The 27,323-nt window shown below is 33.0% G+C and overlaps 1 protein-coding gene across 1 annotated transcript; it reads left to right on the top strand.

Moving 5' to 3' along the window:
* Nucleotides 1-2,176: 2,176 nt before the first annotated feature.
* On the top strand, nt 2,177-27,108 carry LOC131852192 (protein quiver). The gene is made up of 6 exons (XM_059202835.1): nt 2,177-2,201; nt 14,929-14,988; nt 15,808-15,855; nt 22,390-22,536; nt 24,002-24,200; nt 27,069-27,108. The coding sequence occupies exons 1-6, from the start codon at nt 2,177-2,179 to the stop codon at nt 27,106-27,108; spliced, it is 519 nt and encodes a 172-aa protein (XP_059058818.1).
* Nucleotides 27,109-27,323: the final 215 nt, after the last annotated feature.

The raw sequence follows: 27,323 nt of genomic DNA, 5'->3' as shown, positions 1-27,323 counted from the left end.
AGCTTTTGACGGCCCCTGTGGTTTAACGGTTCAACACACTGTTTTACTTCCGATGGTCGCGGGTTCGTTTCCTCGCACGGTGCAAACATTTGTATTTATGAGTATGATTGTTTATAATTGTTTGGGTGTTTTCTATGTATGTAATTTAGTAATTTCTTCCCACAACTACAACATACTGTCAGATTGAAAAGAGCGATGGAATAAAAAATATAATTTTATTCAAAAGTATATTAATTATGTTTATTTTAATAAAGATTATTTCTATTTCACAAACATGTTTATAAGTCACTAATATCTCTTCTAAAATATATCTTAATATTGTAAACGCGAGAGTCTGTGAGTATGGATGGATGTTTGTTACTTTTTCACGCAGAAACTACTGAACGGATTGTAATGAAACTTTACAATATTGTAGCATATACTTCAGAATAACACGTAGTCTATGATTTTAAAAGATATTATGTAAATTGTGCGAAATATAGTGATAAATGTTATGTAAATTGGATGCAGCCGATGTTCCGCGAGTCAGCTAGAACTTAATACACATAGAAAACATATATATAATCGAACCCCGATCTAATTCACACGTGATCGAAATTGCGACGTCCTCAGCCGAGGTGCCAACCCCAAACGGTGCCCTCAGACTAAAGTCGTATCTGTCAGGCGGGAGTTGTCCTTCAGCCGCTCCATAAGTCCTTCCGCGGGTTTGGAGTGCCATCTGCACTCGCCCCCTATCGTCCGGTGAAGTTGTAAAGGCCAGCTGCGGACAACAGCGTTAGAGTAGTCCGGAAACATATGACTAACGGATCGCCTAGTACATGTACATAGAATAGAATAGAATAGAAAATCATTTATTCAAATAAACTTAATTTAAGCACTTTTGTATAGCCAACATTTTTTAAAAATAGAAATAGAAATAATCTTTATTTAAATAAACTTATTACAAGCACTTTTGAATAGTCATATTTCGATTCTACCACTCATTCGGAATGCAGATTCACCACAAGAAGAATGAGCAAGAAACTTGTGTGTTGCTCTTTTTAATAGATGTTTTTTTATATAAATAATTACATTATTACAAGTAAGGGGCATGCGATAATCAACATAGAAATCGCTACGCACTCATTATTAGTGTAATCAGATAATATTGTCAGTGCTATGGATTTAAAGTTTTTCTATAAATACATTATTATCGTTAATAAATTCTTCAATTTTATAGTAAGCTTTTTTGCAAAGGAACTGTTTTATTTGACATTTAAATCTTTTTCTGACAGATTTATAACAGACTGGTATTTTATTGTAAAACCTTACGCAGTTGCCATGAAACGAATTACTAACTTTAGCCAAACGACATTTAGGTAAAATCAGTTTGTTATTATTACGTAAGCTTTTATTGGTGCAATCACTAACTCTTTTGAAACTGTCTATATTCTTCCTGGCATACATGATATTACATAAAAAACATAATTAACATTAGTTTACCGCTTAAATATATAAAGAAAAAGAATAAAGAAAAAATAAGAATAAAGAAAAGTTATAAATATATATTTATATGTATATTTATAACTTTTCCTCCAATATTGTTACCGTCATTACACCTCTCCCAGACGCAAATCTAATCACTTCTCTCCATCCTAAGGTTGCCTGGAAGAGATCGCTTTTTAGCGATAAGGCCGCCCATTGTTACCTCATTGTCTTGTTTATTGTATTATATATTTTTTTTTATCATTTTGTACATAATTGTATATGTAATTGTATTTTCTGTGAGAGGAACAATAAAGAGTTTCATTCATTCATTCATTCATATATACATGTACTCACTCCTGTCATACGCCTGTGTGAAGCAAACGTGTCTCGTTAGTAATAATATAAAATATTAGCACTAAAACAATAGCAACATACTAATGCATACTAATCTTACTGTAAAAATGTTTTAAAAGATTTGTAAGTACAAGATATCTAATTAAATATATTATTTAACTCAAACAAAGCCGGAATGATACAATAGTTAAATATTAAAAATCGAGTGTAATAACTGATAACAAAGTAGCAATAAGAAGAATGATCAAGTGCAAATGTTTGAGATAGCCGTCCAGACTTACTGATATACAATGGCAATTGGAGGGGAGATCAAGTCCAGCTGAAGATTGAACTGCCCCGTTATCTGGATAACAAAATGCGCTGGATATTCCCCGTACCAGGTACGTTACTAATCTTATTTATTTATTTAAATAACTTTAATTCACGAGTTAGATATATTGTCTTAATAGACATTATTACACCGCTTTACGTCCGATGGTCGCGGGTTCGATTCCTCGCACGGCACAAACATTTGTATTCATGAGTATGATTGTTTGTATCGGTCTGGGTATTTTCTATGTATAATATGTATGTATTTACGAAAAAAAATTATCTATGTATTTGTATCAGTTGTCTAGGACCCATAACACAAGCTTTAGCTAGCTTAACTTGGGTCTAGATGGCGCTGTGTGAATTGTTCTGAGATTATTATTATTATTATTATTATTATTAAATGCAATTATTATTTTGATGTATCTAGGTGACTGTGTCCCATATCATACATAAGCAAAAAGTACATATGGCGGACTTGACACCTAATGGCATTTTCTACCAGGCAACCATGAGTTGTGTAGAGATAACTTATCTTGGCGGTGCAAATAATATTATAATAATGTTATAAAACATACACAAATAAAAATATAAATATATATAAATGTCCCTACAAATATATATATATTTACATTATAAATTAAAAGATTTTTTTTTATGGATGACTTCGTCCGCGTGGAATTTAATTTCAGATAAAAGTAGCCTAAGTTACTCCTTATTACCTCGGCTACCTGCCAAAAAAAGTCCCGTCAAAATCGGTCCAGCCATTTCAGAGATCAGCCTGAATTTAACTTTAAATAAAAGTAGCATAAGTTACTCCTTATTACATCGGCTACCTGCCAAAAAAAGTCAAAATAGGTCCAACCATTTCAGAGATTAGCCGGAACAAACAGACAGACAGACAAAAATTGTAAAAAATTACATTTTGGTGTATGTACCGTATTTATATTCATATGCATGTAGTAAAAATCGGTTTTTTCAATCTTACAAACAGACACAAATTTTATTTATATGTATACATAATGGAATGGTGCACCCGCCTGCGCTAACGGTTTACGCTGGCGGGGCACCAGTGGAGGATGATAAGATGAGCACGAGGTCAGGTCAGTTAACACATCGTGACACATCAGGAATTTATCACGATGGTTTCCAGAGGGAACCGCGTGGAGGTCAACTGACATAGTACATTGCTAGTAATGGGGTTATAGTTATAGACTCTTGAGCCCATTGCTAGGTTATAACATTTCCATTTCCCACAACTAGCTTAATATTGAGCCGCTACAGCTGTGCCCGCGACTTCGTTCGCAAAGAATAGAGGAAGACTGTGGAATTATTTTTAGGTCTTTTATGGGAATAGGTATAAAAATTTACAATAAGATACCAAAGGATATGTTGGAATTACCCTTAAATAAATTCAAAACATCTGTTAAATCATATTTACTGAGCAAAGCCTAAACGATTACTTGAATGACGAGTGTGCATGGCAATAGTTGTTCATGCACTGAATTTTCATTTAATGTTAGACATAGACACCTATATAAATATATAACAAAAAGTTATTCAATTGAGTTTCTTGCCAGTTCTTCTCAATTGAATCTATATACCGAACTGGACGGTAGGGAAAAAATAAAATTATAATGTAAAAATTTGACGTTCATAAGCGGCTAAAATGTCCTACATGAATAAATGATTTTTGAATTTGAATTTTGAATTTTGAATTTTGTATTGAGTTTATTTGAATAATTTCTATTAACTGCAAACAACAGTTAACAGTTTTTTAAACAGTTTTTCTATGATATTTAGGGACTTTGGTACAAACTAAAGTAAGTGTAGGCTACCAACCTCCTTGCATTAACTAACCATATAACATAAACACATTTAATAAAAAGTATATTGTCAAAATGTCAAATTGATTCGCTTGCAAATTACTGATTTAATAAATTGTTATTGTTACCTCCCGTCCGATCGATCCCCCGTCCAATTCAAACGGGGATCGAAATTACGACCACCTGGGCCGAGGTTCGAGCCCCTAGTGGTACCCTCAAACTAAAGTCGTATCCGTCAGGCGGGAGATGGTCTTCAGCCGCTCCTAAAGTCCTGCGGGTTTGGAGTGCCATCTGCACTCGCCCTCTAACGTCCGGTTTAGCAGTAAAGGCCAGCTACGGCCAACAATTAGAGTAGTCTGAAATAAAAATATATACCTATTGCCAACTTCCGTGTTATTATTTATTTCTTGTTTTGTGTCTTATTGTAAATTGTATTATTTGTGTTGTGTTGGCAATAAATCAATTATCTATCTATCTATCTATCATATATACCTCGTCATATATTCAATCTTTTATTAATATCACTCCTTCTGTACATCAACATGCCAACTTAACCACATAAGTAATTTATTTACATTATAGACAGATAAAAATAAACAATCACAGTAATATCTGCTGGCAGCGCTTTAATATGCCTTTTTACAGTAGGCATCACGAATGTTAAGGAATAATAATAATAAGTATGGATGGATGGAACTATAGTTGTTACTGTCTCACGCAAAAACTCCTCAACAGATTTTGATGAAACCACAATAATATAGTTTATACATAAGAAACACATAGGCTATAATTTAAAAAGATATTGTGTGAGTTGGTAGGAAGAAAATGATAATTGTCAAGTATTATGCAGGCCAGGGATGTTAAGGAGCTACGTAATCGTAACCAAAACATCGGATATCCGATATAAAAAAATATCCGTAACCGTAAACGAATCCGAAATAAAAGTTTCGGATAATATCGGATAGGGGCGGAGCCTAATTGAGACACGTTATGTAACCATTTTATTAGCTATTTGTATTTTACTTTTGAAATTCCTTTAAAAAATTAATACCTGTAACCGAAATTATCCGAAACTAACGGATGATCCGAAATAATTGCATATCCGTATCAGTATCCGGTATATCCGAAACCTATCCGTATCCGAAATTTCATATCCATAACATCCCTGGTAGGCATGCAAGTGTTAATACTAAAAGCAGATGTCACGTCATCATAAGGATCGGCTCAAATACTGTATATGGATTCAATATCCATTATACACAATTATTATATCATACAATTTCTCTCGGAGTTTCTCTGCGTGATCGAATCAGAAATGAGGAGATCCGCAGAAGAACCAGAGTGACCGACATAGCCCGAAGAATTGCGACTTTGAAGTGGCAATGGGCAGGGCACATAGCTCGTAGGAAAGATGGCCGTTAAGTAAAGTCCTCGAATGGCGACCACGGACCGGAAGACGCAGCGTGGGAAGGCCTCCAGCAAGGTGGACCGACGATCTGGTCAAGATCGCTGGAAGGCATTGGATGCGAGCAGCGCAGGACCGATCGTCGTGGAGATCTTTGGGGGAGGCCTATGTCCAGCAGTGGACGTCTTCCGGGCTGCGATGATGATGATGATGATATCATACAATTTAATGTCGCATGCCTAATCCTTGTTTTTAATTAAATATAAGTAAATCAATATTTATTTAAAAGAGTAACACACAAGTTTCTTGCTCATTCTTCTTGTGATGAATCTGCATTCCGAATAAGCGGTAGAATAAAAAAAGTTGACTGTTCAAAAGTGGTTTTATTAAGTTTATTTTAATAAAGATTATTTCTATTTCTATATATTAATTTTATGGTTTGACAACGTACGTCGTAGACTCTCGTTCCTGACACACTCCAGCAAATCATATACATCCTATATTGTACTATATACTTCACAATTTTTTAAATTTCTTTTTATCATGCCAAAAATCTACATGTATATATAACTCAAAGGTGACTGACATAGTGATCTATCAACGCACAGCCCAAACTACTGGACGGATCGGGCTGAAATTTGGCATGCAGATAGATATTATGACGTAGGCATCCGCTAAGAAAGGATTTTGATTAATTCTACCCCCAAGGGTATAAAATAGGGGATGTTGGTTTGTATGAAACTTTGTCAATTTTAAACCGATCGGGCTGAGACTTTGCATGCATAAAGCTACTATGACGTAGGCATTGTCTAAGAAAGGATTTTGATAAATTCCACCCCTGAGGGGATAAAATAGAGGATGAAAGTTTGTATAAATCTTCTTAGATTTTGTAGGCCCTAATTTTTTACACACGCCAAACAAAAGTAAAGCCGCAAAAACTACACCTAATTAATAATAATACTTACTACTACGCGAGCGAAGCCGCCGGCCAAAAGCTAGTTTTTTCTTTACTTTATTTCTCTATCCACCCAAATAAAGGTAGTCTGTAAGAGATTGTTTAGCAATAAAACCGCTTTTTGTGTCAATGTATATTTTATACTAGCTGTTCCCGCGACTTCGTTCGCATGGGTATTAAACTTTATTTTTCTAAAATAAAATTAGCCTAAGTTACTCCTTATTATATCAGCTACCTGACAAAAAAAGTCCCGTCAAAATCGGTCCAGCCATTTCAGAGAGTAGCCGGAACAAACAGACCGACAGACAGACAGACGAAAATTACAAAAATAAATATTTTGGTGTATGTACCGTAATTATATTCATATGCATGTAGTAAAAAATAGTTATTACAATATTACACACAGACACTCCAATTTTATTTATATGTTTTTTTTTGTTCTGTAACTTTTGTATTGTGGTGCAATAATTAAAATAAATAAATAATTATTTCCGTCCATAGGCTACGGTCTTCATTCGTTTCAATAGTCACTATATGTTTTTTCCCCAGAATGTTGCGATGACTTTTGCGCATACTGTCGCATTTTTTAGATATCAGGAAGATACCATTGACATACCTAGATAATGTAATAAACACTAAAGAAACTTATTCTAAATTTAGTAATGACATATTGTAATTTAAATAATGTAAATTAAATATTGTAATGGGTGAAAACTGTGATTGGTACAGTTTATGCTGTAAATAATATAAGTGACGTAGTGGAGTAACTTGAAACAGTCATGCTCGCTATAAAGTTCAAACTTGTGGCGGCGTGGTGGGCCGGGTCGATGTGCTCCCTCTAATATGGTTGAGTGCAATGATGGCTGGCTCATCCGTCATACTCGTTACCGGGTGCTGCTTGTGGGGACTGGTCTGTTCCGGTTGCGAACACTGATTAGATTTTTTTATTTTTTTTATATATCGTATGCTGATGGTCACTCTATTCTCCCAAATTTGAATTTAAATGAAATAGTATTATTGTGAATATGTACAATATTAAAAAAATATACGAGCTGAGTTTCTTGTCAGTTCTTCTCATCTCGAAATCATTCCGAACTGACGGTAGATTTGACATATCATAAGAGTCTGTAATAGACCTACATGAATAAAGATATTTTGAATTTGAATTTGAATCTAAAAAAGATCTAAATAATGCGTTTGACGATTTAAGTGACAAACACACAGTGACAGACACATATAATAATAATAATATTCTCAGGACAATTAACACAGCGCCATCTAGTCCCACAGTAAGCAGAGCTTGTTATGGGTACTAGACAACTGATATAAATACTTAGATTGTTTTGTAAATACATACATAATATACATAGAAAACATTCAGATTGATACAAACAATCATACTCATGAATACAAATGATTGCACCGCGCGAGGAATCGAACCCGCGGCCATCGGAAGTAAAGCGGTGTGCTAAACTACTAGACCATTGATGTCGGTTCACCCAGCTGCTGGCCGTCCTATACAACGTTTGCCAACTCTAGAATACGCTATGACAGTCAGTCACCTTTGAGTTATATATATTTAGATAAATAAATTATTTATTTATTTATCAGTAAGGTCCAGTTTAGTTTAGTATCGATAAATTATATCGATTTAACGTAATCTATCGATAACCTTCAATCCAAGTTTGTAACTTTGAGTTATATATATTTATATAAATAAATTATTTATTTATTTATCAGTAAGGTCCAGTTTATCGATAACTGTATCGATAAATTATATCGATTTAACGTAATCTATCGATAACCTTCAATCCAAGTTTGTACGTCTATAAAATTATAACGTCATCTTGAAATCTCGGTCGGTAGCGGCCACACTACCGCAAACACCACAGGAACAAATGTTTGGATCTATTTTTATTTATTTATCACATCAACAATAGCGGGACTCATTTAAAATGTGCGTGAACTTCAGGGTTGCCAACTGAGAGAATCTTATTGTTTTTTTTATTTTTTTTTATTTATTCATCCAAAACGATACAAATTGTGTAGGATAACATAATTGCAACATTACAGTGAATTTTTGTCAACAACATAATAGCAACTTAAATATTAAATCTAGGTATGTCAGCCAGCATAGTGCAGTAGGTCCTCATAAGTCTTTATGTCCATCATTATAATAGTCATCTACGGAATAGTTACTTAATTACTTATTCAATAAATATGACCTCAATCTGGACTTAAACAATGTGAAACTATAAACAGTTTTTAGATGTATTGGTAAATTATTAAACAATTTTACAGATTGATATTTCGTACTGTGTGTAACTGTTGTGAATTTAGGAATCATTTGGGATTGCAGATCTTTTCTCCTAGTCCTTTCACGGATAATTCTTTCTACGTTAGTTTCTATCTGGGTTAAGTTTTTCATCAAATTACAAATAATATTTATTTATTTATTTAAGGTTTGCATTCTATAATTTTACAGTAAATAGATAGACAGGTACATTTCAAAGTAGGTTAATTATGGACCCTGTTGGGCAGCAAGCGAAAGTGAAGAGAGGAGGACGAGTTATTTTTTATATAATATATAATAATAATAAAAGAAATAGTAATAATAATTAATAATTTGAAATTGTATATCTTTAATTACTAAAATTGTATAATATTTAATTCAATATGTCATTTTTATATTCTAAAATTGTATAATAACATTTTTTAATCAACAATTGAGTCTTGAGATTTCTTATAAATATTTTATCATTTTTTATCTCTTTTAAAGAAAGTGGTAAGTGGTTATATATATTTATGAATGATACCAGAGGACCACTTGAATGTAGTGCTAACGTGGAGGATGGAAGAAGGAGCCTGTTTATGTATGTATGTATTGCCAACTATGTAAGAGAATCATAAGACACTACAAGGGGTTTTTCAAGAAGGGTATATTAGTAAATGTTATAACTATTATACATATATGTGTAGACGGTATGCTGTTTAGCACACCGCTTTATCCGATGGTCGCGGGTTCGATTCCTCGCACGGTAGACACTATATATATATGTACTACTTTTTTTTTTATTCGGTTGTTTGGGCTATTGTCAGATGTTTGTAGCACTTGTAGCACTGCGACCTACATAGATCTATTGTGCTCGCCCTTTTTCAAAGTTCGCTACCTAGACCCGTCAGGGACAAGAATCGAAGGATATTCTTAGGAGCGATGGTTTTTATCTCCTCGGGAAAGAGTGTAAACTTTCCAAAGGAGATATTTCGTTTATGCATGAGTGGGCTACAACCACATAGGATGTGAAGCGGCGTTTCCTCTTCAGTTTGGCAGAATCTGCAGATACTTGTCGTGCATAGGCCTAGTTTAGTCTATATATGTACTACACATCGGGACGTTCCTGAGCAAAGATGAGTAAGTTTGGTGTTACATTGCTTACTTTGGTGTGTTCGGAGTGTGGAACACGTTCTTCCAGGTCGAAATCGTATTTCTACTTCCTTTTCCATTAATTATTTTCTTCTCAATACAGTCCACTCTCTATTTTGCGCTAAAGCTTATTATAAAATAAACGACTACTTAAATGACTACAATGCGTGGACTTAATTACAATTTTAACTTTTGTTATGAGGTATATAACTTTCCCATTGACATAGATAATGTAATAAACACTAAGGAAACTTATTCTAAATTTAGTAATGACATATTGTAATTTAAATAATGTAAATTAAATATTGTAATGGGTGAAAACTGTGCCAATCACAGTTTTCACCCATTACAATAGAGTACAATAATAATACAGTTTATTCTGTAAATAAAATAAATGACGTAGTGGAGTAACTTGAAACAGTCATGCTCGCTATAAAGTTCAAACTTGTGGCGGCGTGATGGGCCGGGTCGATGTGCTCCCTCTAATATGGTTGAGTGCAATGATGGCTGGCTCATCCGTCATACTCGTGTACGGGTGCTGCTTGTGGGGACTGGTCTGTTCAGGTTGCGAACACTGATTAGATTTTTTGATTTTTTTTTATATAGCATATGCTGGTGGTCACTCTATTCTCCCAAATTTGAATTTAAATAAAATAGTATTATTATAAATATGTACAACATTAAAAAAAAAATACGAGCTGAGTTTCTTGTCAGTTCTTCTCATCTCGAAATCATTCCGAACTGACGGTAGATTTGACATATCATAAGAGTCTGTAATAGACCTACATGAATAAAGATATTTTGAATTTAAAAAAAAATTGAATTTATTTTATATATTACTTTATGAGCATTCGTCATCCAACACATGGAAGTTTCCGCAACCCTGATATCTTGTGACATCATGGCTTACGATAAAAATATAAATATTTTATTATTATCTCCGTTGAACGTTGGTTACGTCACGTGTAACAGAATGCCAGCTAGCAATTTGTCACTAGGTATATGCCGCTGCTTTGTCCACCTGGAATGACAAGTGGTCAATGATGAGGTATGCTAACAATACGAATCTATTTAGCTTTGTCATACAAAAATTGTAGCCAAACATACAAATCATTCAAATTTTGTATGTTGCAACAAACGTACAAAACTTCTCTCTTGTTTAGAAGGCTTTCATATTTATATATTACTAGCTGTTCCCGCGACTTCGTCCTCGTGGAATATAACTTTATTTTTCTAAAATAAAAATAGCCTAAGTTACTTGTTATTACGTCAGTTACCATCCAAAAAAAGTCCCGGCAAAATAGGTCCAGCTATTTCAGAGTATAGCCGGAACAAACAGACCGACAGACCGACAGACATAAATTGTAAAAAGTGGTTTTTTTGGTATATGTACCGTATTTATATTTATATGCATGCAGTAAAACGGTTATTTCAATATTACAAACAGACTCTACAATTTTATTTATGTGTATAGACAAAATCAAATCACAATATCTTTATTCATGTAGGTCTATTACAGACTTTTTATAATATGTCAAAGCTACCATCAGCTCGGAATGACTTCGAGATGAGAAGAACTGACGAGAAACTCAGCTCTTTACAAATAAATGTTGTACATGTTTACAATAATACAAATTCATTCTTTTATACTACTGTACTGCGGATGGAAAATTAATTTTTTTTCGGACTACTCTAAAGCTTTCGAACTAAGAACTGACATGAAACTCAGCTCGTATTCTTGCTTTATATGCATATGCATATAAAAACGGTACATAAACCAAAATAATATTTTTTACAATTTTTGTCTGTCTGTTTGTTCTGGCTTATCTCTGAAATGGCTAGGCCGATTTTGACATGACTTTTATTGCCAGATAGCCAATGTAATAAGGAGTAACTTAGTCTACTATTATTTTTAGAAACATTCTTTTATTTTAGAAAATAGGATACTGTTTTCTTAGAAAAATTCTTTTATTTTAGTAAAGTAGATAAAATTTAATTCCACGCGGACGAAGTCGCGGGTACAGCTAGTGATTAATATTTCTCGAGAGACAATATAAGACTTCAAACCTAAATCCTAAAGCGAGTGAAGTTAAATTTGAACATTTTCCAAATTATTTTGCATCAAATATTTATTGGGCTTTTGCCAATAGTGTCTTAATCAATATTAATTGTGACGTAACTTTAGTTTAACGTAACCCGAAGTTTATTCGACCTATGGTCACTCTATTCTCCCAAATTTGAATTTTAAAAACTATATTTATTGTAAACATGTTCCACTATTATTTGAAAAAATACGAGCTGAGTTTCTTGTCAGTTCTTCTCATCTCGATATCATTCCGAACTGACGGTAGATTTGACATATCATAAGAGTCTGTAATAGACCTACATGAATAAAGATATTTTGAATTTGATTTTGAATTTGAATATATAATGTTCTAGATTGTAAAACTTCGTTCAAACGCCTATTTTTTTGTTATTCAAAAGATTCCATAAATTGGACATCTGTATAGAATAGAATAGAAAATAATTTATTCAAATAAACTTAATTTAAGCACTTTTGAATAGTCAGTATGCGCGATGTTAGTACTATGAGTATTAATAATCAAACTTATTTGACATATTTCAAAATCATTATATTCTGACTGCAATTTATAACAATTAACAGACGTGGCGACGCAAAACTGGATTTCCATAGCGTTATGTCATATGGACATCTTATGAATAGATATAAAAATCATTTATTCAAATAAAGCTTACGTTAAGCTATTTATTGAATAATCATAACAATTTGTTTTTTATCTACCACTCGTTCGGAAAGCTGTCTCGTCACAAGAAGAACGAGCAAGAAACTTGTGTGTTGCTCTTTTAAATAATCCTTGTAAGTTTACATTTACAAGTCGAAACGTGTGAATACAAACTACCAACCAGCACTAATTTTTTGGGTCAAATATAAATATGCAATAAGATTAAATCAGTCGTAGTGATAAGAGCAGACCAGTCCCTACAAGCAGCACTCGTTTTACGAGTATGACGGATGAGCCAGCCATCACTGCGCTCGACCATATTTTAGGGAGCCCAATGACCCGGCCCACCACGCCGCCACATGTCTAGACATTTTATTGAGCATGACTACTCATTCCACACGACCTTTATCTTTACATTACATTGTATAAAACAATGAGTATGATTGTTTGTATCGGTCTGGGTGTTTTCTATGTACATATATTATATATGTATTTACAAAAAAAATATCTATGTATTTGTATCAGTTATTTAGTACCCATAACACAAGCTTTAGCTAGCTTAACGTGGGTCTAGATGGCGCTGTCCCGGCTTTCCTTCTTGAATCACTCTATCCATTAAAAAAACCGCTTCAAAATGCGTTGCGCAGTTTTAAAGATTTAAACATACATAGGGACGGACAGACAGCGACAGCGACTTTGTTTTATACTATGTAACTAGCTACTCACCCCGGCTTCGCACGGGTGTACATTATATATTTATTTATTATACATATAAACTTTCCTCTTTAATCACTCTATCTATTAAAAAAACCGTTTCAAACCCGGACAGAAAGCGAAAGCGACTTTGTATTATACTATGTAATGATTAATTTTAATATACCTCTGCATGTGTAGCTCAGTCTCACCTATTTCAGCCAAGCAGCTTGCTTTGTAAGCTGTTTCGGTTGTAGGGTGCAGATTAGGCAGTGAAATTACAGGGTAAGAGGCGTGACATCTTAGTACTCTGGAATACCAACGTATGAGAGGAATCGTGGTTAGTAGGTACACAATCTTTATTCAAATAAACTTAATATAAGCACTTTTGAATAGTCACATTTTTTTATTCTACCGCTTCACTTATTATAAGTGACGGTTATAATTTACCATCAGGTTAGCCGTAAGCTTGTTTGCTATTTCAATTATAGTAATAATAATATAATAATAATCTCAGGACAATTCACACAGCGCCATCTAGACCCAAATTAAACTACCTAAAGCTTGTGTTATGGGTACTAGATAACTGATACAAATACATAGATATGTTTTTTTTTTCGTAAATACATACATATTATACATAGAAAATACCCAGACCGATACAAACAATCATACTCATGAATACAAATGTTTGTGTCGTGCGAGGAATCGAACCCGCGACCATCGGAAGTAAGGCGGTGTGCTAAACCGCTAGACCACCGAGGTCGTCGCTCAATTATAAAAACTTATTTGCAAATTATGAATGTATGCATAAAAAAATACATATTGATCAGCCTACATGTAGGTCCTCAGACTAGAAGCCATGTGACTCGTTGGTTTTTTTTTATGTGATGTACATATATCTATCTATCTATATATATGAAAATGAATTGCTGTTCATTAGTCTCGCTAAAACTCGAGAACGGCTGAACCGATTTATCTAATTATAGTCTTCAAATAATCGTGGGAGACCAGGGAAGGTTTAAACGGTGATGAAATATGAAGAAATTGCATGTAAAATAGTAAAAACAACAATTATATTTTCCCATACAAACTGCTGATACCTGTCAAACAGGGTGCGTTCAGAAATTTATTGCGTAACTAAACTTCAAAAAAACCTTTGACATATTTAATTTTGAGGCGGAACGGAGTTCGCGGAGTCAGCTTGTTAATTATTATAATTACAAACCATCGATGTATTTATGAGAAATATCGACATCAAAAAAGGTCGATGTTTCAATAGAAATAGAAATAAAAATAATCTTTATTCAAATAAACTTAATATAAGCACTTTTGAATAGTCACATTTTTTTTATTCTACCGCTCATTCGGAACGCAGACTCATCACAAGAAGAATGAGCAAGAAACTTGTGTGTTGCTCTTTTTAATAGATGTTTTATTTATATAAATAATTACAATAATCAACATAGAAATCGCTACGCACTCATTATTAGTGTAATCTGACAATATTGTCAGTGCTATGGATTTTAACTTTTTCTATAAAAACATTATTATCGTTAACGAATTCTTCAATTTTATAGTAAGCCTTTTGTTCTATGGCTTGTTTTTTTTTATATACTACGATGATGGCAATCAAGTTTATTGTTCTTATTAATAAATCTGTGTAAGATATCACATTAAGTCCACAGAAAAAAGACAAGCACTATTGTTTTTTTATTAATAATTGAAAGGTTAATAAATTTGTTTTCCAGTTCTTCTCGTGTCCTGGTTCGGCGTGGACCAAGTAAAAGCTAATTCCTGCATCAGAACGGGTAATAAAAAATAATATAAAACTAATAAAACCAATATGTATCTATGTTATTTTGATAGATGTTAAAACGTTTAGATTTGTGTTGTGATAATCAGCTGCAAATACTCATCGACGGTCGATTTAACTTGTAATTGTACAACACTAGTTTATGACTTAAATGTGTTATTAAAATAGTGATGTACATTTTTCATCGATTGCGGATTTTTATCGATGAATGTATTTGATGTACATTTTTTGGCGATTGCGGATTTTTATCGATGAATGTATTCGCAGCTATATATGTTTACTTTGATGTGTCTGAGTGTCCACAGGAATGTGTGTTGCAATGTTTCGAGGAATGGGTAATATTGCATGCAAACCAAAGAATTTTAGTTATACACATTATACTGGAGACAATAAATACAAAACATATCGACACACTCAATCATTACTCCTGTGAATAACTGACGTTTGTTTTTCAGAGTATTTCTAATTTCTTTTATCGATTCACACAGCAATACAACACTAACCACGGTAGCATTTAATTCGGTAAGCCTCTATGGAAACATATTTTTTTTTTTAGAAAAAAAAATGTTTCCTACGTTCTACTTCTCTGTATTAGTACGTTTTCCTTTTTCGAATCCTTCTAGCCAACCCTAGCCCAGTCTACGGAAGTTTTTTGTTTTAATTATAAATCTTAGTTATCAGTTATTTACAGGATCCTTTCTAATACTTTCTCTATTTTCTTGTGATACACTCTATTTAGCAAACTGTGTAGATATTATGTACATTTTTTCTGATATTTATTTTCTTTTTTACTAATTCAAGCATGGATTTTCAGCATTGTGGGCTCTAAGTCTCAGCCCCCTAGTACAGGCGGAATGCCAAAGTAAGTACTCGTTTATTACTAAAGAAACTAAAAACTTTTTAATATTCACAAACAAAAAATGCTTTTGCGCTTCGAAAAAAAAAGCAAACGATATAATTTTCTCATTAAAGCGAACACATTGCCAGTAGCTTCTTATTCGTTGGCTTATAAATATTTGAATATTCCTTTTTAAATTTGGAATAATCGATATCGAATAACTTTATTCTTTAAAATGCATACAAAATTGTCTATGAAAACAATATTCACATATTTACACTTTTTTTTTCACTTCTTATCATCGAAACAATGCCGTAGACTGGGTCCATTTAATTGCAATTATTTTCTTTAATAGAGCATGTTTTATGTTTTATATACTCTATGTATTATCTAGTCTGTAGTTTCTCTATTCTTCTGTATATACGCCAATTTCATACACTATTAAACGTACAGAATGTAAAAGTATTAAATACCTTGCAAATGTACAAAAATTTTAAAGAAACTGGCGTATATTTTAGAACTACTAAATATTTAAAAATAGATATACCTACTTATTATGAACACTAATACTTCTAATAACTTACTAATACACAAAATATAATTTACAATAATACATAATGAATATCTTATTGATTCCTTCTTTTATACTCGTATTTATTACTTTCTATAGAAGAATATTTATTTATGTTTATCGATAACAGCACACAATCACAAATAATTCACGTTCACAAAAAAAAAACAAAATAATTACTACTCTATGGTTTGAAACCATTGCAATATAGGCATACATTGAAAAGAACAGTAATCTAATTTATAATTTATTTAATAATGAATACTTCTTTGTTTTTAATTATTTCATTTACATAATAAATTCAATTTTATTTTTTTATTTAATATCCATCCTATTAATTCTCCTTCCTTCTATAATTATTGGATTTGAGAATCGACAAGAAATTTAAATCTAGATCAATTGTATAGTTACAGACTCTGCTTAGATTGGTACTAGATGGCGCTGTGTTAAAATTATATTATCTGTCTCTTCCTACCTATCCCACACAGTGATGAAGACAGGTTTCCTTGCATATCTTCGTCACTTCACTGTGTCCCGGACACCGTCCTCAGAGATTTGCTCGGTATAGCTCTAGCTGTATAGCTATATTTGTCTACTATATTAAATGTATTTGAATAAAGATGAATATTTCTCATAAGATGACCTCAAATGAAATTTAGTACAAGAGCTTGTCATAATCTTAAAATTACATGATGTGGTGCCACTTTTAGATTTTATTCGTGGAGTATCTAATAATAAGTGTCGCTTTGAAATAGAGACACCGTTTGACGCCATCGAAATTGGGTATTCATGCTTTAATCGAGTAAAAAAAACATATAAGAATTTTTTTATGCGTTAATTGAGTAAAATAACGTATATTTTATAAATATCTTATACTTTAATTGAGTAAAAAACCTATATTATAAAAAAATTATTCTTTAATTAAGTAAAAAACCTTTATTATAAATTTGTTATGTTTTAATTGTGTAAAAAAACTCATATTATAAATGTCTTATGCTTTAATTGAGTGAAAAATCTATATACTACATTTCTACAATAGTAGGCTCTGTTCTAAACAATTATATTGGGTACCTCTCTCTTAATTATTTCAGCAGCTTTCTTTGTGAGTATTTCCCTACTCAGAAATAATATCTGGAGTTCAGCAATCATGTCAAGTTCACAATGAGTGATATAATTAGAAAGATTTTTATTTATTATTAATGGGTTTGCGCTTGGTCTTACCTCCTCTGATGGGAAAAGATGGTTAGATCTAGGATGTAGTGCGCTTACTCAGAAAATAACTATTCACCATAGACCTGAAGAATCCGGGATTATATTTCTCCGGGAACACGAACGCTGGAAGCGTGTTCCACTCCTTGGCAGTACGTATTAAAAATAACGATGCGAAATTTTTTTTTACTTAGAGAATATAGGTCCACATCTCCACTAGAGATTTACCTACGAACTGTAATGTCTTCTGACCATTTCTCTAGCTAAATGTTTTATTTAAAACAACAATTTAGCTAGAATAATGGTAATATTGATTAAGGAAAATATTAGAGCAATTATTGTAACTTGTAGATTACATAAATTGCTTTTTCAATAATAGTATGTTATTACTGCAATGCGATGTAGTGGAATAAAAGACTGCATGTGATACTTAAGCATATAAATAGAGAATTTCTAAATATGCTCATAACGTAGCTATTATCACATAACCCATCATTTTTCTTCTATTTCCATTTATATAAATACTTTTTAATCTTATTTTATTCAATAATATATATAATAGAAAAACATTATGTTATCTATGAACTCGAATTACGTAAGTAAAGAATACTCATAATTTTTACACTGCTTTTAATATTGCATGACCTGTAACCGTTAATGAGTGGGTTGTTATCGATAAATATATAAATTTGTCGTTCGTTCGTGAGTATAATAGTTGATTTTGTAGATCTATGACTAATATTTTTATGACTATATAACGGGAAGTGTGTTGTACGGCGACTACAGTCCTGTTTTGCTCAGCTCAGAGTATGCGTTTCTGACAGATCGAATGGACGATGTAACTTTGAACGACGTACAATTTACAGCAATATTTTAAATATGTTTTATTTGCCTTGTTAACGAGTGATAACATTAAAAATTTAATCATTATTCCAAATTACAATAAAAGTATTCATTTTGGGCTAATAACAAATATAAATAACTAACAAATTTAAAATCAATAGTTTTCAACAGTCAAACCAAATCAAACTGCGCTGTTTCAAGGTTATGTCAACTGTTTGTTTTTATAGTGTTGTGACCACTTCTCTTTAAAAGTTGAAAACATATTAAATTAAATAAATTCCCGTACATATTTATAAAAATATTAGCCTAAAAAATAACATAAGTTTTAAAATTAATATAGGATTATTGACTCTAGATTTAAGTCCCTAATTCCTCTACAGTTAACAAATTACTATTTCTTTCTAAATAGTTTTTTGCACATATTACTTCTCAAGTATATGGTTATTTACTAAATAATTTGTAGAAATTTTAAAATAATACATAGTATATCTTTAGTTTTGTATATATATATATATTAGTATATCTAGATATATATATATATATATATATATATTAGAAAATATATGTATATAAACTATAAATACTAAATGCAGGTAAGTGGTTTAGCTTTAGAAAATGTCACTACCATTTTGATGCACGATTTCATATTCAATTATATTAATACACATATATTAATTTATATCCAAAAAATATCGTAACTCGTATATTAATCAGAGACTCTCAGCTATAAATTGCATATAACCTTAATACACAAACAGACAGTTTTTAGCTCATCACGATTTTACAATTTTATTATATGTAAAAATGAAATCAATAAAAACATTATTAATTTGTACAGCTTTAGTTTTAATCAGATTAAATTATTTCACTGTAACGATATCGATAAATAATATCGTTGTTTATGTGTAACATCACTTATTATATTCGCGATAGTGATTAACGCTAAACAAAATGAATCGATCGATTATAAATTATATTTATTCGAATTTTAAAATTAGGAGGGAAATATAGATTTATAATGGGACCATATGTAAGTAGGCAATTTCAAAATGTATTACAAGGACTACGTTATAGTTCGCGTGACGTGTTGACCTAACCTCGGACCTGCAAATTAGGTCTTATATATAATGCATGTAGATACAATTTGCAGTATACAGATTGAGTAGCGTGCAAAATTGCAGGCTATTACCTAGATGCCAGGCCGGTTTCGAACGGATGTTTTATTTAATTTTTCTGTACAACTCTTCACGGGTTTTCACTAGAATCTCGTAAAAAACTTCAAATATTCTTTATTGCACTTAAATACATTTGTAAGTATATTAATTAGAACTAATGTTAACAAAGGAGGACTTATCTCTAAAAGAGATCTCTTCCAGTCAACCCAATAGAGCGTGGCGTAGGAAGTGTTGAGTGGGTCAAAATGTGCAAATAATAATTTCATAAAAATGTCATAAACAATTTAAATTTGTTTTTAAATTAAAATTTGTGACAAATCCAAGCATTTGACATTTAAATTTGATACAGCTTCGTAGTAGCAACCACTATTAAAACTCACTCGATATTGGTCTCGGCAAACTATACTCACAGTATCTTCAGGAACACTTTGATAGCAATTTTTGTTTCCATATAATTTAAACATTTTGAAGGTAGGCGAATAAGAAAAAAGCTACCTATAAAAGATTTTATTTACAATCATAGGGGTTCAAACCCTGCCGTATTATCGGGAACTCAATAAAATAAAACGTGATAAGATCTAGTGATTGTTCCTAATTGCAATGGATCCACTTGTAGAAATTGCGTTTGATAGAACTCAAAACCATATACTTTTCATTTATCCATCGAGTAAAACTCTTAAATCGTCGGCAAATCCTGTTGCATAATCACTTTGAAATAACTCTATTTCCTTCATGAGCTAAAGTAACTACTATCAGTAAAGAGAATGACTTTACCATAAAAAATCGTTCATCTGTCATTTGCTTAAATACATTTTAATGGTAGAAAATATGTCTAAACACGGGTCAAACAATGCACTAGCAGGTCTATCTGGAGTTTAATCTCAATAAAGATTTCAATCCAATGCATCACTGTTCACTTAAAACGTAATCAAAATGAAAACAAAGACAATGTCAGTTAGTTCTTTCATCTGCATATTTTGCCAAGCAGAAGAGGTAACTGCACTACACATCCTATAGTTATATATTATAGCCCCAAGCATAATAAGCGAAATATCTCCTTTGGAAAGTACACTCTATCCTGAGGATATAAAAGCCATCGAATATACTTCAATTCTCTCTGTCAAAAGTCTCTGACGAGTCCAGGTAGAGGAGGTCCAGGAGATAAAAACCATCGCTCCTAAGAATATCCTTCAATGCTTGACCTTGACGAGTCTAGGTATTGAACTCAGTACACAAAATGCTGAGGAGATAAAAACCATCGCTCCTAAGAATATCCTTCAATGCTTGACCTTGACGAGTCTAGGTATTGAACTCAGTACACAAAATGCTGAGGAGATAAAAACCATCGCTCCTAAGAATATCCTTCAATGCTTGATACACACCATCGCTCCTAAGAATATCCTTCAATTCTTGTCCCTGACGGAGATCTAGGACCTAGCGAACTCTAAAAAAAACAATCGCTCCTAAGAATATCCGGGACGAGTCGAACACAATAGATCTATGTAGAATATCCTTCAATTCTTGTCGCAGTGCTACAGGTCTTAGCACCTGACAATAGCACAATACCCCCAATTTTATGTTTACTTTGTTAATTGTAGTTTAGAACTTACTGTACTAAGTTGCAATACCGATTTGGACATACTGTAATGGTGTTGTAATATTGAAATAAATAAATAAACTTAATGTGCTATCGTTGTCGTCGATCTCATATTGTTTTATTTTACTGATAAAGGCTATAACAGAATAGCAGAGAGGGTGGACTTATTGCCCCCTCTGAGTTATAGACCGTTTTGTCTCTATTACTTGTAAGTTTTATTATACTAGCTGTTCCCGCGACCTCGTCCGCGTGGAATTACACTTTAGTTTTCTAAAATAAAAGTAGTCTAAGTTACTCCTTATTACATCAGCTACATGCCACTAAAAGTCCTATAAAAAACGAGCCATTTCATAGATTAGCCGGAGCAAACCGACAGATGGACAAATTTGTAAATAGCCTTGGTTTTCCGAAAATAAACAAATTAATAAATAAATAAACATTATTATTATTATTCAATATCATTGGATTGAAATCAATTATCAGAATAAATACCCACTTTCACCTGATAAAACAACTGCACCGACAAAAGTCGCCACTAACAATCGCTCGTCTATCGTATACCTTACCACGTTGAAGACCGCATTGAAACATCTTATTTCTCACAGAGGGACCGGCATTTTTTTAATGTTAACTAGCCGTGCACGCGACTTCGTCCGCGTGGAATTTAACTTTAGTTTTCTAAAATAAAAGTAGCCTAAGTTACTCCTTATTACATCAGCTACCTGCCTTTAAAAGTCCCGTCAAAATCGAGCCATTTCAGACATTAGCCGGAACCAACAGAGAGACAGACAAAAATTGTAATAAATGTTATTTTGGTGTATGTACCATATTTATATTCATATGCATGTACATAGTAAGAACGGTTATTTCAATATTACAAACAGACACTCCAATTTTATTTACATGTATAGATAACATATATTATTTTACAAACATGTTTTTAGTGTACAATAATTTGAGGTAGACATTATTTAATTAAGTTGATCGCCCGTGGGCACTTTAATTGAAATAAATCTAGGGGGATTTATTTCAATTAAAGTGCCCACGGGTGATCCGGTCCCAGCGTGTTTTACATTGCGAACTGTCCCACCGGTGGGCATGCGGTCTTTGACGTGTAAATTATGGATGTGTTTATTAAAACGATTATTACCTTACATCCGCAGCTCGGACGATATATTGCTACGAATGCGACAGCTGGACGGATTTCCGGTGTAAGGATCCGTTCAACTACACAGCACTGCCTCGGGACCAGCCGCCGTTGCAGACTTGCAACGGGTGCTGCGTGAAGATGGTCCGGTATTCAAAGAGTCGTAAGTAATTTATGTCTAAGATGGGATAGTCAGAGGTCAAGTTATCATGGTATGTGTTTAGGAACGAGGATAATATTTTAAGAAAGATGTTATAAGGGCAGAGGAAGGCCAAAAAAGAGATGGATGGACTGTGTGAAAGATGATATGGTAAGAAAGGAAGTACATAACGCGATGACTGCGAACAGGGATGAATGGAAGCGAAAAACATATTACGCCGACCCCAAATAAATGGGATAAGGAAGAAGCAGATGAAGCAGATGAAGATGGGATAGTCAGAGGTTGTTAAGGTTTGTGTTTAATAGTATTGTTTGAATGCAGTGCCAATAGATGGCGCTGTAACAAAATTGAAACGCGCTAACGTTTTGTTTTATAGAAAAATATATGTATTTAATTTTGCCCACCCCGACCACACTTTTACACACTCACACAACACCGTCCTCGCCGGCGAAGACGATGACCTCACACACATATCGTGCATTCAGGCGGCGGTCGCCCCTCCGATCGATCCCCCGTCCAATTCATCGGAGATCGATGTTACGACGGCCTGAGCCGAGGTTCGAACCCCTAGTGGTGCACTCAGACTAAAGTCGTATCCGTCAGGCGGGAGTTGGCCTTCAGCCGCTCTATAAGTCCTTCCGGTTTGGAGTGCCATCTGCACTCGCCCCCAATCGTCCGGTGAAGCTGTAAAGGCCAGCAGCGGCCAATAGCAAAACAAATTTTGTACCTGTACCTGTATTTGAAACTGATCAATAAACCTTTATATACACGAGTGTGGTGTTTTGGTTTATACCCTTTAGTTTAGTTTCGTTAGTACCCTTAGGACCTTGTGGTTTTGACAGAGGTATTTTTAGAGGATAATAATGGAATGGAGCACCCGCCTGCGCTAACGGTTTACGCTGGCGGGGCATCAGTGGAGGATGATAAGATAAACATGAGGTCAGGTCAGTTAGCACATCGTGACAAATTCATCAAGAATTTATCACGATGGTTTCCAGGCGGAACCGCGTGGACATCAACGTGACATGGTACATTCCTACCAATAAGATTATTAGTCCATTGTCACAAACTTTTGCGTTTATAATATTACTAGCTATCCACCCCGGCTTCGCACGGGTATATATGTATTATACATATATATCTTCCTCTAGAATCACTATCTCTTTAATAAATCCGCTTCAAAATCCATTGCGTATATATATTACACTAGCTGTCCCGGCAAACGTTGTTCTGCCTTAAAATAAAAATAAAAAATTTTGGGGTGGACTACCCCTAACATTTAGGGGGATGAAAAATAGATGTTGGCCGATTCTCAGACCTACTCAATACGCTCACAAAATTTCATGAGAATCGGTCAAGCCGTTACGGAGGAGTATGGGAACGAAAACTGTGACACGAGAATTTTATATATAAGATTATATAATTTAACATATTTATATATAATAAGGTTTTTTTTGTGTTATTCCAGCGTACGAGGTGGTACGTCGAACGTGTACGTCTCAGCTACAAATAAATCTATTCATGGTGGACCACGTTTGCATGATGGAAAGTACAGGGACGGGCCATATGTGTTTCTGTGAAGAGGACATGTGCAATACGGCATCCGCAGTCGACGCAACGATAGCCACGATCGCAGCACTAGTCTTGATCGCATGTGCATGCTGCAGGTGAAGTAGGAAGGTAGTGGACGCCGGCTGAGTCAGTCGATCGATTCTATATTTGAATCGAGTTTACAATCGATCCACGAATCGATGTATTGGTTGTGTTTATATGAATATGATCGAATCGATCCGTATTTTAAATAGTGGGAATAAGTTTTTACAATACATAAGCTTTCAATTTTTAAATAAACTAATTGACAATGATGAAAGTTGAAAGTTTCTGTATATGTTACATTTTTTATTTACAATCGATAATCACATCGAACGACTGGCTGAATCGGGTTACAACCCTAGTTAAAACTTACTCTTCGTCCAACGTAGCTAAGTAGATTAGTATCGTTGCTTAGTTTTTACAACACTTGCCAATCGCTAATTCACTTTATAATAAAAATAATTAAGTAACTATGCTTAATCTATAAAAAGTATAAATATAAGATTTTTTATTTAACAAAATCATAGACGATCGCTAAGATTTCTTCCGATTAAATTTAATTGTTCACTTAAGTAATTATAAATAAAAATGGCCGAAACAGTGTTGTAAAGCTAAGCTCAGTTTTTTCATCTAAGCAAATTTCTCATGTTCAGCATTTTTTGCTCTAAATAATTATTAAGAGATCGTGTAATAAATTAGTGAATAGATTTACGCAAAAGGTTTTCCAATATAGAATTTAGCGTGTAAATATTGCTCAGTCACATAGTGATGCGAAGTTCAAGGTATCGATATCGATAAATATGCGAAGTTTTCTCCCGCGACGCTTGATTGGTCCAATTTTGACCATATGGTATTGCTCATAGGTGCACTTTATATAGACGTGTGGCACTTTTTAGATAGAGAATAAAAAAAGAGAATTGTGGAATGATGACTAGCGTGAACTGCCCTAAAATATAGAATGGATAAATTAACTAAATCTAGCTGTTAGGTGCTTAAATTACGGATACGGATATCATAAATTCAGTTATTTTATAACTAACGACGTAATAAAGAAGATATTCAACATGTCGATTGAATAAGAAGGTTTCAGTTTGAATATCGTGTCAGTTTATTGGGAATGAAATAATAAATTATATATAACGTTAAACATATATGAAATTTGTTTGAAAAACTAATATAAAATTTAATTACTTTAATATTGAAGGTTTTCATGTGTTCACAAAAAATTCCAGAGAGTACAAGTATAAGAATAAACGTTAGGACTTAATTCTGCATGTAATTTTTTAATAACAAAAAGATTTGCGTGTTTTCTGGTGTGGTTTGGCTTTTGAATGATTTAGTTATAAGTATAGTCGAGTCGAAGAAAGTAAATGCTAGTTACTAGACGCTACATATGAAGAGACCTCGTAATATTAAGTATAGTGTAAAATAATTTATGAAAGATAAACACCAAATAAATTTTAATCGTTAATGTATAATAATATTTTAATTGTTAAGTTTTCCGCTTAGAGTTTGATATAAAATTAGTATTAATTACAATTACGCTGGTATGAATCACAATTCATGAATATGGTATGATTAAGGCTAAATTAGTGATCGTTTGCGTTACCTAATTCATATCATTTTAGATATTAATGACCAGATTAAAATTACAGATATACATATAGGTTATAAACGTTCAAATTTGTCAATCTATTTCCAATTAAAATGAAACCGTCTTTAACAAAATAAACATGATGTAATCCATGCGTTAAACAATTACGATGAATTCCAAATTCCCAATAAAAATTTTGGGACATTTGTCAATCTATTTCCAATTAAAATCAATCAGTCTTTAACAAAATAAACATGATGTAATCCATGCGTTAAACAATTACGATGAATTCCAAATTCCCAATAAAAATTTTGGGACATTTGTCAATCTATTTCCAATTAAAATTAAACCATCTTTAACAAAATAAACATAATTTAATCTATGCATAATTAATATGAACCTAAAACTGTTAGGTTCAATTTGAAATTCCCAACAAAAATTTTGGGAACCGCCACTGCGTTTTCCCCAGCCGGTCTTATACTTTACATATGTATTGCACACATCGCAGTGCCTGTATATTTGGACCAAGATCTTGTTTATTGTATTTAGCGAAAAATACATAATACATACACTATTAGAGCTTAAAACCATTAAAATCGAATTGTGAAACCACAACAGCGTAAGCAAAGGCAAGCTGTATTTCATATTAATAGAGAAATAAATAATAGAAATGACTGCGAAAATAATGTACATACTAGACGTGTTTAACTCAATTATAATTGTCCATTTGGATTTACTATCCTTGCTTCTCTTAAACCTATTCTAAACACTTGCTTCGGGACATTTGTCTTCCAGCTTAAAATCTCAGATATGTCAAGCTTAGTCCTTAGTGAAGGCAAACTGAGAGATGCCATGGATCTGAAAGTATATTCTAGTAGCACTGCTTGCTGTATATAGGCTATGTTTGATTTCAATCAGATGGGCCGTCAGTTTCTTTATCATTTTAATTTCTGAAAGATCTCTCTCTCTCTCTTAAACTTCTTCCTCTGCCCTCATCCTCAGCTACTTCCTCATCACATCTTGTTCTTAAATCACCGATTTCTTTCTAATCATCATCATTCTGATGATTATTAGCATGATAAATTCCCAGTTATATAATTGAGTTAATCTACGTATTAAGGTTTTTTTATTGGGTTGTTTGGGCTAGTCAGGTATCTGTAGCACCTGTAACACTGCGACCTACATAGATTTATCGTACTCGCCCTTTTACAGAGCTCGCTACCTAGACCCAGTCAAGAATTGAAGGATATTCTTAGGAGCGATTGTTTTTATCCCCTCGGGAAAGAGTGTAAACTTTCCAAAGGAGATATTTCGAGTATTAAGGTTTATTTTTGTCTTTCTACCATAGTGCTTCGTGCAGCACCGATAACCGAGCCAATGCATTATAATCAAAGATAATATAGAAAGAATCGAGTGCAAAGCGGTATAGTAATATTTGTAATATAATAAAATATATATATGTAGATATATCCATAAATTAGATTATAAACTTCCTAATTATTGTTACTTATTAGGTAAATTAAATTTACGTACTTTTTTAAAAAATAAATTACAATAAGTTAATCGGATATTTAAATATTGACACAACAATGTATAAATGTGA

Source organism: Achroia grisella, unplaced genomic scaffold (genome assembly GCF_030625045.1).
Source record: "Achroia grisella isolate CSIRO2021 unplaced genomic scaffold, CSIRO_AGI_Agris_v1 utg841, whole genome shotgun sequence".
Taxonomy (NCBI): Eukaryota; Metazoa; Arthropoda; class Insecta; order Lepidoptera; family Pyralidae; genus Achroia; species Achroia grisella.
The sequence above is the reverse complement of the archived record's forward strand: the minus strand, read 5'-3'. Positions and strand labels throughout refer to the sequence as shown.

Bases quoted from the DNA above. Each gene is read 5' to 3' on its own strand.
- LOC131852192 (XM_059202835.1), top strand. From the start codon at position 2,177: ATGCGCTGGATATTCCCCGTACCAG. The intron at 2,202-14,928 runs GTACGTTACTAA...TTTGTTTTCCAG, and splicing joins CTGGATATTCCCCGTACCAG to TTCTTCTCGTGTCCTGGTTC. The intron at 14,989-15,807 runs GTAATAAAAAAT...ATGGATTTTCAG, and splicing joins TAATTCCTGCATCAGAACGG to CATTGTGGGCTCTAAGTCTC.